This window comes from Pelodiscus sinensis, chromosome 24 (assembly GCF_049634645.1).
Source record: "Pelodiscus sinensis isolate JC-2024 chromosome 24, ASM4963464v1, whole genome shotgun sequence".
In the NCBI taxonomy this organism is placed as follows: Eukaryota; Metazoa; Chordata; order Testudines; family Trionychidae; genus Pelodiscus; species Pelodiscus sinensis.
Window position 1 is genome coordinate 23839399 of NC_134734.1, and position 15786 is coordinate 23855184.

A 15786-nucleotide genomic window follows, 5' to 3' on the forward strand; every position below is an offset into this window, starting at 1 on the left:
CTCACAAGCTCCCGGGGGGATGATCGCCATTTCCCAGCTCGCAGGGGGCGGGAGACAGAGATTTCCCTGCGACGCCTTTAGGAATGGACCCTGGTGCCCGTCTCCCTGGCCAGCCCCCCCCACAAGACCCCCCGGCCTGGCCTCTGGAGACGCACAGCAACAGCCCGTGGGTATTGTACAGGCCAGTCCGTCAAACCCTTCTGCACCCGTCCGGCCTTCCACCCCCTGTCTGTCTGTCTATCCCTGCACCCCCCATCTATCTATAGATCCCCACCCCCTCTATCTATCTATCTATCTATCTATCTATCTATCTATCTATCTATCTATCTATCTATCCCCACCCCCCCCTCTATCTATCTATCTATCTATCTATCTATCTGGGGGTATGTCTACACTACCCCGCTAGTTCGAACTAGCGGGGTAATGTATGCATACCGCACTTGCTAATGAAGCCCGGGATTTGAATTTCCCGGGCTTCATTAGCATAAGCGGGGAGCCGCCATTTTTAAATCCCCGCTGCTTCGAACCCCGTGTAGCGCGGCTACACGGGGCTCGAACTAGGTAGTTCGGACTAGGGTCCTATTCCGAACTACCGTTACTCCTCCTCTATCTATCTATCTATCTATATAGGAAAAGGTGGCCGGTGCGGGTGACTGCTGCCCCCTGGTGGTTCCACGCGGCCATGGCTGGACGCCTGGGGCTGTAGCTTCTTCCATGCACCAGCTGCTGGGCTCCGTGTCAGGGCCTCACCCCGCGTGCCCCTGGCCCCCTGAGCCAGCCCGGCACTGGGACCAGCCCGCAAGGGGCTTGGGCGAGTGGGGTCCGGCGGGAGGGGCCCCCAGCCGAGCGGGTCTCAGGTTCCCAGCTCCCGTGGGCTGCGCGTGTCGCCTGGAGCACAGGGGTTGGGGGCAGCAGGTCAGGTCCCAGCCCTGGACCTTTGTCATGTGGGGCCGGGTGGCTGCCTGCCCTGGGCCCAGACCCCTGCTGATGTGGGGCCAGTCAGCAGCCGCCCCAGACCCTGGATCCCCACCACGGGGGGCCAGCTGGCGGCCTGCCCTGGATGCTGGCTCCTGGCTGTGCACCCTGGGGGGCTGGGCGGCAGCCCTGACGTCTGCCACGCGGGGTGGGCTATCTCCTCCCCCCAGCATGGGGCTGTCCCGGGGCAGGGCTGGCTTGTCTGTTCCGTCGTCTGGAGCTCACGGGGCTGGAGAGCTGCCTGCCCCACCCCCAGCCGTGGGGTTACCTGCACGCTGGGCTGCCCCAGGCCCCGGACTGCATGGAGCTGGCTGGGAGCCCTGGACCCGGATCTCATGGGGCTGCCGGAGGCCCCGAGCCCGAGGCCGGACCCCTGTGCCGGGCAGCTGGGAACGGGATGGGAGCCGGCATGTGGGCCGGCCCGTAGCGCAGGGCAGAGCTGGGTGCTAGCTGGCCGGCCCGCCCATGGGCCGTGGGCTGAGAACCGCTGCCTCCGCCCGCTGGAGCCCTCGCTGTTCTGAGCAAGGGGGGTTGCCCCGCAGCGAGGGGCCCGGGTGCTGGCTCTCACGGGGCCACCTCGGCGAGCCCCTTCCCGGCTGCTGGTGTGGAGGGAAGGGGCGGGCGGCCGGGGCACCCGGCCTGTCGGATCTCGGGCTGTCTTGGGGCAGCCCCGGGCTCTGCCCTGCAACAAGAGATGCGCCTGGTTCGGGCGCATGGGACGAGCTGGGCGCCTCTCCCAGTCCGAACGCAGCCCGGGGCTGGAGCTGCCCTTGGGCAGTGCAGCTGGGTGCCAGCGAGGAGCTGCCAGGCTTTCTAAGGCCCCTTTCACTACAGGGTGGGGTCAGAGCCCCCCCCCCCCGGACAGTAGCATGGGACCTGACAGACGCAGACAGCCGGGGGTGGGGGGAAGGCCACTCAGTGGTACCACGCAGTCGTGGCCGTGCTCGCCAGCCTGTGGCCAGAGCCGTGGCACATGGCCTGAGGGGGCCGGGGTGATCTCGGGCTGTCTTAGGGGCAGGAGGTGCCATTCAGAGCAGGCCCCCGTGGGGCTGCTCTGATCTGTAACACGGGGCCAGCCCGGGGCTGAGCCGGTGGAATCGGGGGCAGCTCCTCGTTGCCTGAGGCCTACTGAATCGCCCGGGATTTCATGACACACTCGAACACATAGGAGTGTTGTGGGCAAGGCACGAGGAGTCGTTCTCCCGCTCTGCTCTGAGCTGACCAGGCCTCAGCGGGAGTCTTGTGTCCAGTTCTGGGCCCCACATTGCAAGAAGGATGTGGAGAAATGGGAGAAGGTCCAGGGAAGAGCAACAAGAATGATGTAAGGTCTAGAGAACATGAGTTCTGAGGGAGGCCGAAAGAATTGGGCTTGTTTGGTTTGGAAAGGAGAAGGCTGAGAGGGGACATGAGAGCGGTTTTCAGGGATCTAAAAGGGTGTCACAGGGAGGAGGGAGACAAATTGTTCCCCTTGGCCGCTGAGGACAGGACAAGAAGCAATGGACTGAAACTGCAGCCAGGGAGGTTCAGGTTGGACATTAGGAAAAAGTTCCTGCCTGTCGGGGGTGAAACACTGGGATAAGTTGCCGAGGGGGGTTGTGGAATCTCCCTCACTAGAGAGATTTGAGAGCAGGTTGGACAGACGCCTGCCAGGGATGGGCTAGTCCAGTTCCTCACCCCTTTTTTTAAGTAAAGTACCCCCCCTTTTTCAAAAAAAAAACAAAAAGAGAAGTCCCCCCAGTCCCTACAGTTTTCAGACACACACATTTTTTCTACCGTTGCAACACATTTGTTTAAACAACTTAATCGTAGCCGGGTGGGTGCTGAAATTTTGGGTGTAAAAAGACAAAACTAATCAAGTGCTGGAAAACGTACTTAAAACACAAATTCAGTTTTCTCCAGATTTCAGCTGTGTTGATGTGCCCCTCCCCCGACATCTCTCGAGTACCCGAGGTACTCGCGCCGCGTGGCCCTGCCGTGGGGCAGGGGGCTGGACTCGCTGCCCCCTCGAGGTCCCTGCCAGCGCTAGGGTGCCAGGGCTCCAGGACCCGCCTGAGGGCTCTTCACGAAGAGGCCAAGTAACAGACTTTTCCTTCCTCTTTCTGGAGGCGGTTTCCGCGCCGCGCTGACTCAGCTCCCCAGACACCCGGGGATGAATAGAGCCCTGCGCGTGGCACCGTGTCCGGAGCAGACAGAAAGCCCCGGCACGTCCCCGCTGAGTGTGACATCACGGGCCACACCCCAGCCGGGCGCGTCCCAGCTCTCGCCCTGAGCTCCTGCATCACCACACCCCGATTCCCGGCAAAGGGATTTTCCCCTGCCAGGGCTGTTTCCACATCTCCCTCACGCCAACAGCAATAAATAGAGACGTTCCCGCCGCGCCGGCCGAGCGAGGCCACAGGCAGCAGGCACCGGACACAGGTAAACACTGCTCTGCGCTTCGCTTTGGCATTCCCCGCCTGCGCTTTCACCGCAGCGGGAGCAAACTGTGGGGCAGCCGGGTAAAAACCCACCCCAGCTCCTCCCCTCTAGTGGCTGCTCTGGGTAAGTGCCAGCTGTTCCCAGCTGTTCCCCAGGGTGGCAGAGTCTCATGCGTTGAATTTTGTGGGTCCCTCCCTGCTGTCAGCCGAAGGGCAACTGGTGACGTTTGCGCCAGTTCCCGAGTCCTTCTCTACCCTGCTGAGTCAGACACTTGCTGCAGATGTTTGGGAACCTGCAGGGGTCTGACTTTTCTGGGAGCCCATGGGAGTTAGAGGCATCTCCCCTCCGGCTGCCTCTGGGCTGCAGGATGCAGCAACGCCCCCCGAATGGCGGCTGTGAGGGTCTCGCGGGGAGGACGGAGTAGATCTAGGCCAGAATTTTCTGGCAATATTTTTTTGGGGTGTGCATCAAAAATGCAGCTTGGTCGACACGGAAGCTGCTTGCCAGACAGGGGAGCATGCTCTGAATGTCCTGCCTCGAAAAAGGGTTGGAGAGAAAAGAGTCCAGGGTTTGGCTTGGCATTTTCCAGAATGAAATTCTGATTCCCAATGGCTGTTTTGGGTCAGAATCGATTTGCTCTGAAGGCAGTTAGCAAAAGGAACTGTTCGGATAATTTGGAAAGGGAAGAGTTGAGCTGTCCCAAGCCCACAGCTTTGTCCGGCTTTTCCGTTCATGCCCACCACTGAGCCGCTGACTTTCCATCCCAGTCTGGGATGGGTAAAAAGCGTGAACGCCTGAAAATCGATTCCAGGGCCAGGAAAGCCGTTTCCCGCCCAGCTGTAAGCAGGAGGCGGGGCCTTGTCCGCCGTCTCTGCAGGTGGAGTCTGTTGAAGTCAGTGGAATGAGGCTTTTTTACCCAGCTGGGAGTCTGGCTCTCCAAGGCCCCCTGCTCTGGTTCCTTTCCCAATGGGCGTTGCAATGGGGGAGGAGCAGGAGTGAATTCTACGATGTGCGCTTTTGCCTGTGGGGTTAGATGCTTGGGCATGTTGTCTGGGTTTGGCTGGGCTACCCAGAGGCCTTTGCGAGAGGAAGACTTGCTCAGTGGTTAGGGCCAGTGTTACCGTTAATGGTCCCCATCCATGTGCGGAATGAATTTTGTTAAGTGACACTTCACCTCCATCTTGGGGCACATAACAAAATTCCTGTGGCAGGGGCTGCGGCCGAGGGGCTCGGAGAGTGGGAGGGGGCGCAGGCTCTGAGGGTGGCAGGGTGAGGAGTTTGGGGTGCAGGCTGGCCTCAAGGCTGGGTCAGGGGATGAGAGTGCAGGGGGAAGGTTCCAGCTGGGGGTGCAGGCTCTGGAATGGAGTTGGGGATGAGGAGTTTGGGGCACAGGCTGCCCCAGAGCTATGGCAGGCAGAGTACTCCCCCAGCCCTCTCTCCCTACAACAGCCCCTGGGCTGGGGGGACATGGGGGCTCCTCTCCCTGGCATCTCCAGCAGGGCTGGACCAGGCGGGCCAGGCTGGGGGCCTGCGTGACCACGCAGCTTACAGGGAACCTCGGTTAGGGCTCTGCCCTGGGGCTCAGAAGCTCTGGGCTCACTTCTCCATTCTGCTACCGACTCTCTGCGGGACCTTGGGCAAGTCACTTCATCTTTTGTATCTAGTTTGTGTCATCCTCCTGTGCAAAAGGGGGATGCCCTGTGGGGAGGATGAAAATTGTGGGGCGCTCCCATACCACAGCCAGAGGGGCATTTACATACCGCGGAGGGGGCTGAAGTGGCTGAGACGACTGGCAATGATCCTCTCAGACACGCCCTGTCGAGGCTGAGCATGGCCCCCCCACTCCCGGAGGGGTGTGCAAGGACTGTGCTTAACGGGCAGGCCCCCAGCGAGGCCTTTCTCTTTGGCAAATCCTGCTGGATAAAGCCCTGGAGCCGGCTACCGAAGTCTGGAGGGATTCCCTTGGGTGCCCTGCGGCCGGCTGGGTGGGCGGGTGCTCAGGTGGCGCTGGCTGGTGAGGAAGTAGGGTGTAGTGGTTAGAGAGGAGACCTTGGGGGACCCTATTTCAGTCCTTGCTCTGTCACAGGTCTCCTGCGTGTCCTGGGTCACAGGGCTTCCCCTGCACACCCCGGCGCCGGACCCCCCGGGGAATGGGTGCTGTGCAGGGGGAGGGGAGGGCTGAGGCCGGGGGGAAAGCGGGTGCCACTGCCCGGATGGGACAGGCCATTTGCTGCAGTGAGTCTGGGAGAATGGGAGCCTCAGGCAGCTGGAGAGAAGCGGCGCTTTTAGGGGGGAGTCCCCCAACCTGTCGCCGCCGGGGCAGTGGGGGCCGGGCGCCGAGCCAGGAGACGGGCGGGTGCTGAGGAGGGGCGGGGGCGGCCGGATCCCAGATGCAGCACGTGCTGGGGGCCCCCGATTTCCTGGCTCCCCATGTGGCATATGGGCCGGGCCGGCTCCGCTCTGGCCCTTCGCTCAGTCTCCCTGCCTCCTCCGGGCAGAGGCGCTGACCGCTCCCCCCCACTGAGAGACAGAGCCCCCCCGTTCCCTCCCGGGCTGAGACACAGAGCCCCCCCGTTCCCTCCCGGGCTGAGAGACAGAACCCCCCCGTTCCCCCCCCCGGGCTGAGAGACAGAGCCCCCCCGTTTCCCCCCGCTGAGAGACAGAGCCCCCCCGTTCCCCCCCCCCGGGCTGAGAGACAGAACCCCCCCGTTCCCCCCCGGGCTGAGAGACAGAGCCCGCCTGTTCTCGGCTGCGCCAGTCTGCATGTCACATCTGCCCACCTCTCGCACCTCCTGGGCCTGTGCGGAACGAGTTTTGTTCTGTGCACCACGCTGGCCGCGCTGCCTCCCGTAACAAAAGTCATTCCGCACATGGGTGGGGGGCTGGGGCGAGGGATCCTAATGGGGCTCTGGGGCAGGAGGGGCTCCTCGGAGCTCCAGGAATTGTTTTCTCCTGGTGCCATTTACAATATTTGTCCCCAGGTCACTGTCATGCTTCTGGCTTGGCCGGTTTAAGGCAGGCTCCCCAGGATGTCCCAGCTGGCCGTGCTGCTCTGGGCCGTGAGCGCTGTCTCATGGGGTGAGTCCGGGCTGGGCCGTACCCAGTTCCCTCCGGTGCTTGGCGGTGGAAGCCAGGGAAGGGGGGTTCTGTTCTTGCCTCTGTGACGGCGCGTTGGGGGTTCCCCGTCTCCTGCACCCCGAAATGGCACAAACAGACTGTACCAGCCAGTGGAATTGAGGGTGGTTTATTGCTCCTCCAGCACAGCGCAGCACAGATGTAATCTGGTTACAGGAACTGGGCTAGGATGCCTCAGGCCCCCTTGAGATGGGGGAGACTGGGCCCCTAAAACTCCAGCTCCTCTCCCTAGGCTGTCTCATCCATCCTCACAGACAGCCACCAACCAACTCACTAACTTCCAGCCCTGCCCCCCAACCAAGGCAGCATTCCACCTTCCTTTGTTCCTCTCCATGGGGGGTGTCTGGCCACTGGTTTGCATAGTGACTCATCCTGTTTTGCTGGGTCGTGGTACCCACGGCAGCCAGTGGGGGTTACCCCAGAGCCAGCAGCATAGAAACCAGCCAGGTACCCCCACTACGTCACAGTTCTCCCCCCTCCGAGAGCGAACTGAGCAGGGTCACTCCGCTCGTGACCTAGGGAAGTTCGGGTCCTCTGCGTGGGAACCCGCCCCGGGGACATGGGTGCTCCCCTTGACTCGGGCCGGCCGTGGCGAGGCCCCACATGAATTGGCTTCCCTCTGTCCACTCGCCGCCCCGCTCCAGGGCGACTGGCGCAGGCCTGTCCTCGGGGGTCACACCCACCCTTCCACTGGCCTTGATCTCTGGCCGGGGTTTCTCGGGCCGGGGCCATGAGCCCAGCGAGCCTTCTCTGGACAGCCAGGGCGGCTTCCACCCCCGATGCTCCATCCAGGGAGGACTTCCCCTCCCATAACTCTCTCAGCCAGCCCAGAGGGTCTATCTGGGGTAGAGACCCCCAAGCCGCTTTCCTCCTGTCTTGGGCCTTCCCGCCCCTCTGGCAGGAGTCACAGGACCGGCAGTACCGCTGCACGGCTGTAAAGATTCCCGGCCAATAGAAGTGCTGGAGCAGCTTCAGCTGGGTGCTCCGGATCCCCCGGTGGCCCCCAACGGGGACATCGTGGGCCAAATACAGCAGCTTGAGGCGATACTTTCGGGGGACGACCAGCTGCCGCTGGACCCCCCATGCCCTCGCCTTCCTGGGGGGGAGCCACTCACGGAACAGGAGCCCACGCTCCCGCAGGAATCTCTCCTGGCCACCTCTCCCCCGGGGCTGAGCTGCATGGAGGCCAGCCTGGTCCCTCAGCCTCTGCAAGGAGGGGTCTGCCTGCACCTCAGCCTGGAATTCAGCTGCTGAGGCAGGGATCGGGACCTGTCCCCCACCTCTGCCTAGGTCCGGAGTCCCAGCCTGGCTGGACCCCGTGTCCACTGGGATGGGACCCTGAGGACGCTGCCAGGAGTCCTTCCCTGGACCCACGTTGTCAGCCCCCCGCTGGCTCTGGCTCCGGGTAGTGACTAGAGCCCGCTGGGATTCCTGGGGCCACTCCTCTAGGTCGTTCCCCATCAGCACCTCGGTGGGCAAGTGCGGGTGCACCCCCACTTCCTTGAGGCCCTCCTTGGCCCCCCATTTCAGATGCACCCTGGCTACAGGCACCTTAAACGGGGACCCATCTATGCCCTTCAGGGTCAGCTGCGCGTGGGGTAGTATCCGCTCCGGGGCCACTATGTCGGATCGGGCCAGAGTCACCTCCGCCCCCGTGTCCCAGAAGCCCGTCACCTTCCTACCATCCACCTCCAGGGGTATGAGGCACTCGCTCCGCAGGGGTCGTCCTGCCCCCACCCGGTACACGGAGAAATCCGCCTCCTGAGAATCAGACCTCCCAGGGGAGGTGCACTGAGCATCCTTCCCCTCTCTCTGAGCTGAGGTTTGCCTGCCAGCCCCTGCCTCTGGGGCAGCCTGCCCTTCCTCCCGCCCCAGCCAGTTAACCCTGGAAAGTCCCCGGTCCTGGGACCTGGTGCACTGAGCCCTCTTGTGGCCTTTTTGCCCACAGCGCTGGCAAGTTAGGCTTTGGGCTGTCTCTGTCCAGGGCCTGGCTGGTTCTCTGGGGCGCAGACGACCTGTTCCTTGGTCTCGCCCCGTAGTTGACTCCCTCCGTCGCTCAGCCGAGATCCGGTCTCTGCGCGATTCCCTTTCTCTCCGGGACTCCCGTTCACACCCGGACCGGCTCTCCGTGAACTCATCCGCCAGTCTCCCGGCCTCCTGGGGGTTCTCTGGTCTCCGGTCCTTGAGCCACAGCCTCAGTTTGGGTGGGCACGCTGCATAGAACTGCTCCATCATGACCAGCTTGAGCAGCTCCTCTGCAGTCTGGGCTCCGACTCCAGACACCCACTTGCGGCAGTATTGCGCCAGGCGGGAGACCAGATCCACATAGGTCTCCCGTGGCCCTTTCTGTACCCCCCGGAACTTCTTCCTGTACATCTCGGGGGTCAGCCCGAACTTGTGCAGCAGGGCCTCCTTGACTCGGTTGTAATCCCCGGGCTGTAGGTCCTCCAGCTGACTGAGCACTCCGGCCGCCTCCTGGTTCAGTGCGGGGATGAGCTCCTGCAGCCAGTCAGCTGTGGGGACCCGTTGCAGTCCACAGGCCCTCTCAAAGGAGCTGAGGAACCCGTCTATGTCACCCATGTCCTTCAATTGGGCCACCATGAGCCTCTCCAAGCGTCTGGCAGTCCTGGGACCCTGGGGCCCATCCGCACTTGGCGCAGCCGGTGCCCCGCCGGTTCTCCGCTCTGCCATGGCCAGCTCATGCTGCCGCTGCCTCTCTCGATCTTGGCGCTCCTTCTCTCGGTCCTCTACTTCCAATTCCCTGATCCGCAGCTGGATCTCCAGCCGCCGCAGCTCCGCTGGGCTGGCCCCTGCCCTAGATGGGCTACGGCTTGCAGGCCTCCCGGGAGACGCTGTCTCATCTCTCCGTTGGGTTCCAGCGCTCCTCCCCCTCTCTGAGCCTGACACACTCTCAGGGGGGGTCTGGCTGCTTCCCCTGGGGACAAGATCCTGGCCCCGTGGCTGGTCATTATCTTCTAGCTGGGTAATCAGCTGGGCCTTGGTTGCTTTCCGCACAGGCAAGCCCCTCTCTCTGCACAGCCCCACCAGCTCTGCCTTCAATAGTCGGGCGTAGGCCATCTGCCCGCTGGGCCCCTCGGTGCAGACTCACCAGTCTAGTGCTGCAGCGCCCCACGATTCCCAGGAACCGCTTCGCTCTGTCTCCAGCACGCCTGGCTCCAGGGCTCTTGCTTCTACTGCGCCTTGTCGCTTGCCGCTGGGAGCTTCATCCACGGGGTGCAGTGCATCCCGCTCCTGACACCAGTGTGACGGCGCGTTGGGGGTCCCCCGTCTCCTGCACCCCGAAATGGCACAAACAGACTGTACCAGCCAGTGGAATTGAGGGTGGTTTATTGCTCCTCCAGCACAGCGCAGCACAGATGTAATCTGGTTACAGGAACTGGGCTAGGATGCCTCAGGCCCCCTTGAGATGGGGGAGACTGGGCCCCTAAAACTCCAGCTCCTCTCCCTAGGCTGTCTCATCCATCCTCACAGACAGCCACCAACCAACTCACTAACTTCCAGCCCTGCCCCCCAACCAAGGCAGCATTCCACCTTCCTTTGTTCCTCTCCATGGGGGGTGTCTGGCCACTGGTTTGCATAGTGACTCATCCTGTTTTGCTGGGTCGTGGTCCCCAAGACAGCCAGTGGGGGTTACCCCAGAGCCAGCAGCATAGAAACCAGCCAGGTACCCCCACTACGTCACAGCCTCTACCCCGTCTCGGTGGGCGACGCAGACCGGTTCCCTGGGCCGCCCTCAGTGTCTCAGCCGCGGGGCACAGCTCAGTCGAGCAATAGCCTGGCCCGGGGCCCAAGGGGAAGGTCCCCAGTCTGTGCAAGGAGGAAGGAGCTGAGGGGTGTTGAACTTTTGGGGTGCACCCGTCACTGAGCGTCAGTCACTCCTGGCCGGGTCCCAGGGAGCAAAGGGGCACCCGAGAGGGACTCCCCCGAAGCTGTGGGCTGAAGAGAACCCGGGCTGCTCAGCCTTTGCACCCGGGTTCCACCGGCGGCCCCGGGACCAGACCCTCCGCTGGCTGCGGTGGGGCGGGAAATCTGGTGCCCCTGAGGGCGGGGGCAGCGCCGCGGTTCATCGTCTCCTCCCCCGCCAGGGCTCTCCTGCCTGCACATCATCACCCCGGGAAAATGGGGCGGGCGTCCAGCCAACTGCTCGACGCCGCTCAAGGACGTGCAGACGGGCTACGTGGTCATCCTCCACACGGCCGGCCGCAGCTGCAGCACGCAGGCCGAATGCAACCAGGAGCTGCTGAACATCCAGCAGCACCACATGAACAGCAAGGGCTGGTGCAACTTGGCCTACAAGTAAGAGGCCAAAGGCCCGTCGGTTTGGCCCCGTTCCCGCGCATAGACGCGGGTGTCATGCGGTTACACGGGTGCTGCGGGGTCCGAGTCTAAGGGCTTGTCTACACTGGGACATTTTGGCGACAAAACCGTGAAAGCACACACGCTGCAGTTGGGAAAAACACCCCACTTTGGGGCCCAAAACCCTCCAGCCTGGAAAGAAACTTTGGTCTTTTCCTCCCCCTTTATAGTTGCCAAAGAGCCAGGGTGGACTCTGCTGTTTTGTCGAGAGAACTGGCTTCTGCCTGTACCCCCAGGCCTGTCCTGCTGGGTCTGCTCAGTGTTGTGTGGTCTCTGCTGCCCTGCAGGCTGTGCCCCTCCCCTTTCACAGCTCCGGGAAGTGTCTGGCAGCGGAGGCTATGTCTAGACTGCAGGCTTCTTTCAGAAGAAGCTTTTTTTGGAAGAGATCTTCCGAAAAAACGTCTTCCAGACGAGAGTGTCCACACTGCAAAAGTGCATCGAAAAAGCAATGTGCTTTTTCAAAAGAGAGCGGCCACACTGAATGGACGCTCTCTCGCATGTAAGCTGTGATTGCTAAGGACGGAATGGCCACCAGGGCACCTGTGCTTTTTCCTCTTTCCTCTTCTTGCGAAAGAGCTCCCTCCTTCCCGTCCATACACACCCTTTTGCGAAAGAGCTCCCTCCTTCCCGTCCATACACACCCTTTTGCGAAAGAGCTCTTTCCCAGAAAGGCTTCTTCCTCGCAGAATGAGGATTACCAACACGGGAAAACCCCTCTGCTCTTTCATTTACTGTCAAAAGAACGCAATTGCAGTGTGGACGTTCCTCAACTTTTGTCGGAAAAACAGCCATGTTTCCGACAAAACTGTCGCATAGACGTACCCTGAGTGAGCTGCTCCCTGTGGGGAACAAACAAAGAGCAAATCAGTGGGGTGCTCCCCCACAATGCTTTGCTCTCTCTGTCAGCAGGGTGCTAGCCACATGGCCAGGAATGTCGACAGCGGGAGGCAGGAAAAGCAGTCTGACCGCTTTGCACTTTTGACGGCTTTTGCACGTTGTCGGCAGCCCTTTTGTGGCCAAACCTGCCCAGTGCAGACGGAGCCTGAGACTCGTCCGCCACGCTCTGGCATCCAGACCCTTCCCAGCAAGGCTGGAGACGCAGGCTGGGGTGTTCCCAGTCCGTCGGGGGGCTGACAGCGGCAGGGCAGCGGGTGGCCGTAGGCGGGTAGAATTCTCAGCGAAACGAAAGGCCAAGCCCAGATCCGTGGGCAGCCTCGAGATGGGAGCCTCAGGCTCCGTACGGTGGGCACAGTTCGCACCGGAAACGTTTCCTTTCCCGCCCCGCAGCTTCCTGATCGGAGAGGACGGGAATGTGTATGAGGGCAGAGGCTGGAATACCGAAGGCGCCCACACCTACGGGTACAATGATATCGCCCTGGGCATCGCCTTTATGGGCGACTTTACAGGTAAGCGCCCGCCCTCCTCCGGCAGAGAGCGAGGCCCCGCTGCACCCGGCGCTGTACAAACGCCACGTGCTCCTGCCCCGCTCATGGGCAGCCGCCAGCCTAAAGGGACAGGACGCCGCAGGGATGGGGGCGGCTTTCTTAAAGGGTCCCCTGGTCTCTAAGTAGCCGGTCCCTGCCGTTAGCCTTGTGCCTGTCCTGAGTTCCAGAGGCATTTCCCCCTGCATGACCTGTCCCCAGCTCCTTGGAGGCCTGACACCCCCGTCCCCAGCTCCTTGGAGGCCTGACACCCCTGTCCCTAGCTCCTTGGAGGCCTGACACCCCCGTCCCCAGCTCCTTGGAGGCCTGACACCCCCGTCCCTAGCTCCTTGGAGGCCTGACACCCCGTCCCCAGCTCCTTGGAGGCCTGACACCCCGTCCCCAGCTCCTTGGAGGCCTGACACCCCCGTCCCCAGCTCCTTGGAGGCCTGACACCCCTGTCCCTAGCTCCTTGGAGGCCTGACACCCCGTCCCCAGCTCCTTGGAGGCCTGACACCCCGTCCCCAGCTCCTTGGAGGCCTGACACCCCCGTCCCCAGCTCCTTGGAGGCCTGACACCCCCGTCCCTAGCTCCTTGGAGGCCTGACACCCCGTCCCCAGCTCCTTGGAGGCCTGACACCCCCGTCCCCAGCTCCTTGGAGGCCTGACACCCCCGTCTCCAGCTCCTTGGAGACCTGACACCCCGTCCCCAGCTCCTTGGAGGCCTGACACCCCGTCCCCAGCTCCTTGGAGGCCTGACACCCCGTCCCCAGCTCCTTGGAGGCCTGACTCCCCCGTCCCTAGCTCCTTGGAGGCCTGACACCCCGTCCCCAGCTCCTTGGAGGCCTGACACCCCCGTCCCCAGCTCCTTGGAGGCCTGACACCCTGTCCCCAGCTCCTTGGAGGCCTGAGACCCCCGTCCCCAGCTCCTTGGAGGCCTGACACCCCCGTCCCCAGCTCCTTGGAGGCCTGACACCCCCGTCCCCAGCTCCTTGGAGGCCTGACACCCCCGTCCCCAGCTCCTTGGAGGCCTGACACCCCCGTCCCCAGCTCCTTGGAGGCCTGAGACCCCCGTCCCCAGCTCCTTGGAGGCCTGACACCCCCGTCCCCAGCTCCTTGGAGGCCTGAGACCCCCGTCCCCAGCTCCTTGGAGGCCTGACACCCCCGTCCCCAGCTCCTTGGAGGCCTGACACCCCCGTCCCCAGCTCCTTGGAGGCCTGACACCCCCGTCCCCAGCTCCTTGGAGGCCTGACACCCCCGTCCCCAGCTCCTTGGAGGCCTGACACCCCGTCCCCAGCTCCTTGGAGGCCTGACACCCCCGTCCCCAGCTCCTTGGAGACCTGACACCCCCGTCCCTAGCTCCTTGGAGGCCTGACACCCCGTCCCCAGCTCCTTGGAGGCCTGACACCCCGTCCCCAGCTCCTTGGAGGCCTGAGACCCCCGTCCCCAGCTCCTTGGAGGCCTGACACCCCGTCCCCAGCTCCTTGGAGGCCTGACACCCCCGTCCCCAGCTCCTTGGAGGCCTGACACCCCGTCCCCAGCTCCTTGGAGGCCTGACACCCCCGTCCCCAGCTCCTTGGAGGCCTGACACCCCCGTCCCTAGCTCCTTGGAGGCCTGACACCCCGTCCCCAGCTCCTTGGAGGCCCGGGTGAAATGAACCACGGTCCCTCTTCCCCATCGTTCTCCTGAGTTCCTGCTGCATGTGAGATCGACTCAGGGGCCTGTCCCACCTCAGCGCCCAGGCAGGTTCTCTGAGCCGCGTCCCTTGCCCCGGTCTCTTTCAGGAAGGTCTCCCAACGCGGCGGCGTGGGTCGCACTGAAGCGTCTGCTGCACTTCGCGGTGGAGGCCGGCTACCTGTCCTCCAACTACCTCATCATGGCCCACGGGGACGTCAGCAACACCATTTCCCCTGGGCAGCCCATCCGCAACGTCCTCAAGACCTGGCCGCACTACAAGCACTGAGAGGCCCCCGCCGGGGCACGGCAGCGCGAGGCCGGGGCGCGCCGAGGACGCTGGCTGACGGACCCGGTGCCTTGCATGGAGCCCTGGCTGTGGATTTGGACTCTTCACGTGGTTCGAGTTGGACGCTCAGCCCCGGTTCTGTCCCCAGGGCAGGACACAGAGGAGGCCCAGCGGCTGCTTCAAGCTGGCTGAGACGCCCCCTGCCCCGTCGCAATTCTGCGCTGGGGTCAAACCAACAGAGCAAACTCTAACACCTGCTGCTTTGGGAAACGTGGCCCCGTGGCTGCTCTACTGAGTGTCCAGGCCACACCTGGGGCGGCGGGAGGGCTCTAGCGGGACGCCGTGCCCCGACGGGCCTCTCCACTTTGCTCCAGGCGTGTCTTGCTGCAGGGCCGAAGGGGACGGAATCGGGGGGCCAGCCGGCGGGCCGAAGGGGTGGCGCAAAGTTCAGGGCGTGTAAGCTCCGTGGCCCAAAGCCCGATGAGTGTTCCCAGCCTCCCCCGGCTGTTTAATCGCCAAGCTGGGAAATCAGCAAAACAAGCTGGGTGTAATTAAGGGGAGGATGATCTGAGAGCGATTACCGAGCTGTTAATTAAAGCGCCCCACCCACTGGCTGGGTGCAGGTCTAATTTACAGATGAGTCACCTCAGGGTTATCGACTGGGATTACGCAACGGAGCCGAGGAAGCAGCAAGAATAGACGCAGGGGTCCCATCTGCCCCGTCTGGGCTCTAACCGCTAGGCCACGCTCTCCTCTCAGAGGAGGACCCAGGAGTCCTGCCAGACCCTGCCCGCCCCCCAGTCGCTGGCTTGCTCTGTAATTCAGCTCTGTGCGCGGATCTGTGGGGCGCGAGGTGAGGACTCGGGCGGGAGCATTTCTGCCATGGACGGAGCCGCGGTTGCTGTGTGCCCTCTCGGGCGCGGGGCCGGCATAAAACCCGGTGAGGGGGCCCGGCGCCAAACCCTTCAATAAAGAGGCGGCGGCAGCCTGAGAACCACACGCTCCCTGTGTGCGGCTCTGATTGTCTGACTGGGCTGCCGGCAGGCGCCTCACTTCCTGGCAAAGGCTTTTCCGGCAGAACCGCCGTGTGGCAGACGCCAGAGCGACCAATGACCAGGCAACCCCCGGGAGCCGACAGCCACACCGGACGCCAGACAAGGGCTGGCTCCGTGCTCCCCGAAGGGGTGGGGCTGGGTGAGCCAGCCCTCAGCCCCGCCCAGAGCGCAGTGTGGGGCTCCGGCGGAGATTCAAAGGGCCCCGGGGTTCGGCTGCCACCACTGTAGAGCTGAGAAGCTCTGGGCCCCAGGGCAGCTGCCCCTTCCCCCCCAGTCTACAGGGCTGTCAGCCCCCCAGCCCCTTTGGGAGCGGACATGCAGAGGGAGGAAGCCTCGGGCCTGGCCCAGCGCCCGTGTTCAACATCAGCCACTCGGAAGCAAAGGGGCAGCGTCATTCTGCTTCTCCAGAGGCCAGCGGGGCCTCCCTTGGCCAGCACCTGAG

At 63.2% G+C, this 15786-nt stretch overlaps 1 protein-coding gene across 2 annotated transcripts; it reads left to right on the top strand.

The window, feature by feature from the left end:
- The first annotated feature begins 3140 nt into the window (after positions 1 to 3140).
- LOC102448873 (peptidoglycan recognition protein 3-like) lies at positions 3141 to 15554 on the top strand. Of its 2 annotated transcripts, none has more exons than XM_075907448.1 (5): positions 3141 to 3393; positions 6375 to 6471; positions 10635 to 10845; positions 12193 to 12311; positions 14111 to 15553. In XM_075907448.1, exons 2-5 carry the CDS (start codon positions 6423 to 6425, stop codon positions 14287 to 14289), a joined length of 558 nt encoding a protein of 185 aa, XP_075763563.1. In that variant the 5' UTR covers positions 3141 to 3393; positions 6375 to 6422; the 3' UTR covers positions 14290 to 15553. The 2 variants fall into 2 exon arrangements, with proteins under 2 accessions (XP_075763563.1, XP_075763564.1); XM_075907449.1 differs by lacking the exon at positions 3141 to 3393 and adding an exon at positions 3494 to 3516 and having other exon boundaries at positions 14111 to 15554.
- Positions 15555 to 15786: the final 232 nt, after the last annotated feature.

What these genes read in the sequence shown, in the direction of transcription:
- LOC102448873 (XM_075907448.1), top strand. Translation starts at nt 6,423, where the DNA reads ATGTCCCAGCTGGCCGTGCTGCTCTGGGCCGTGAGCGCTGTCTCATGG. An exon ending in TGGTGCAACTTGGCCTACAA is followed by an intron (nt 10,846 to 12,192) that starts GTAAGAGGCCAA and finishes CCCGCCCCGCAG; the next exon opens with CTTCCTGATCGGAGAGGACG. An exon ending in CTTTATGGGCGACTTTACAG is followed by an intron (nt 12,312 to 14,110) that starts GTAAGCGCCCGC and finishes GGTCTCTTTCAG; the next exon opens with GAAGGTCTCCCAACGCGGCG.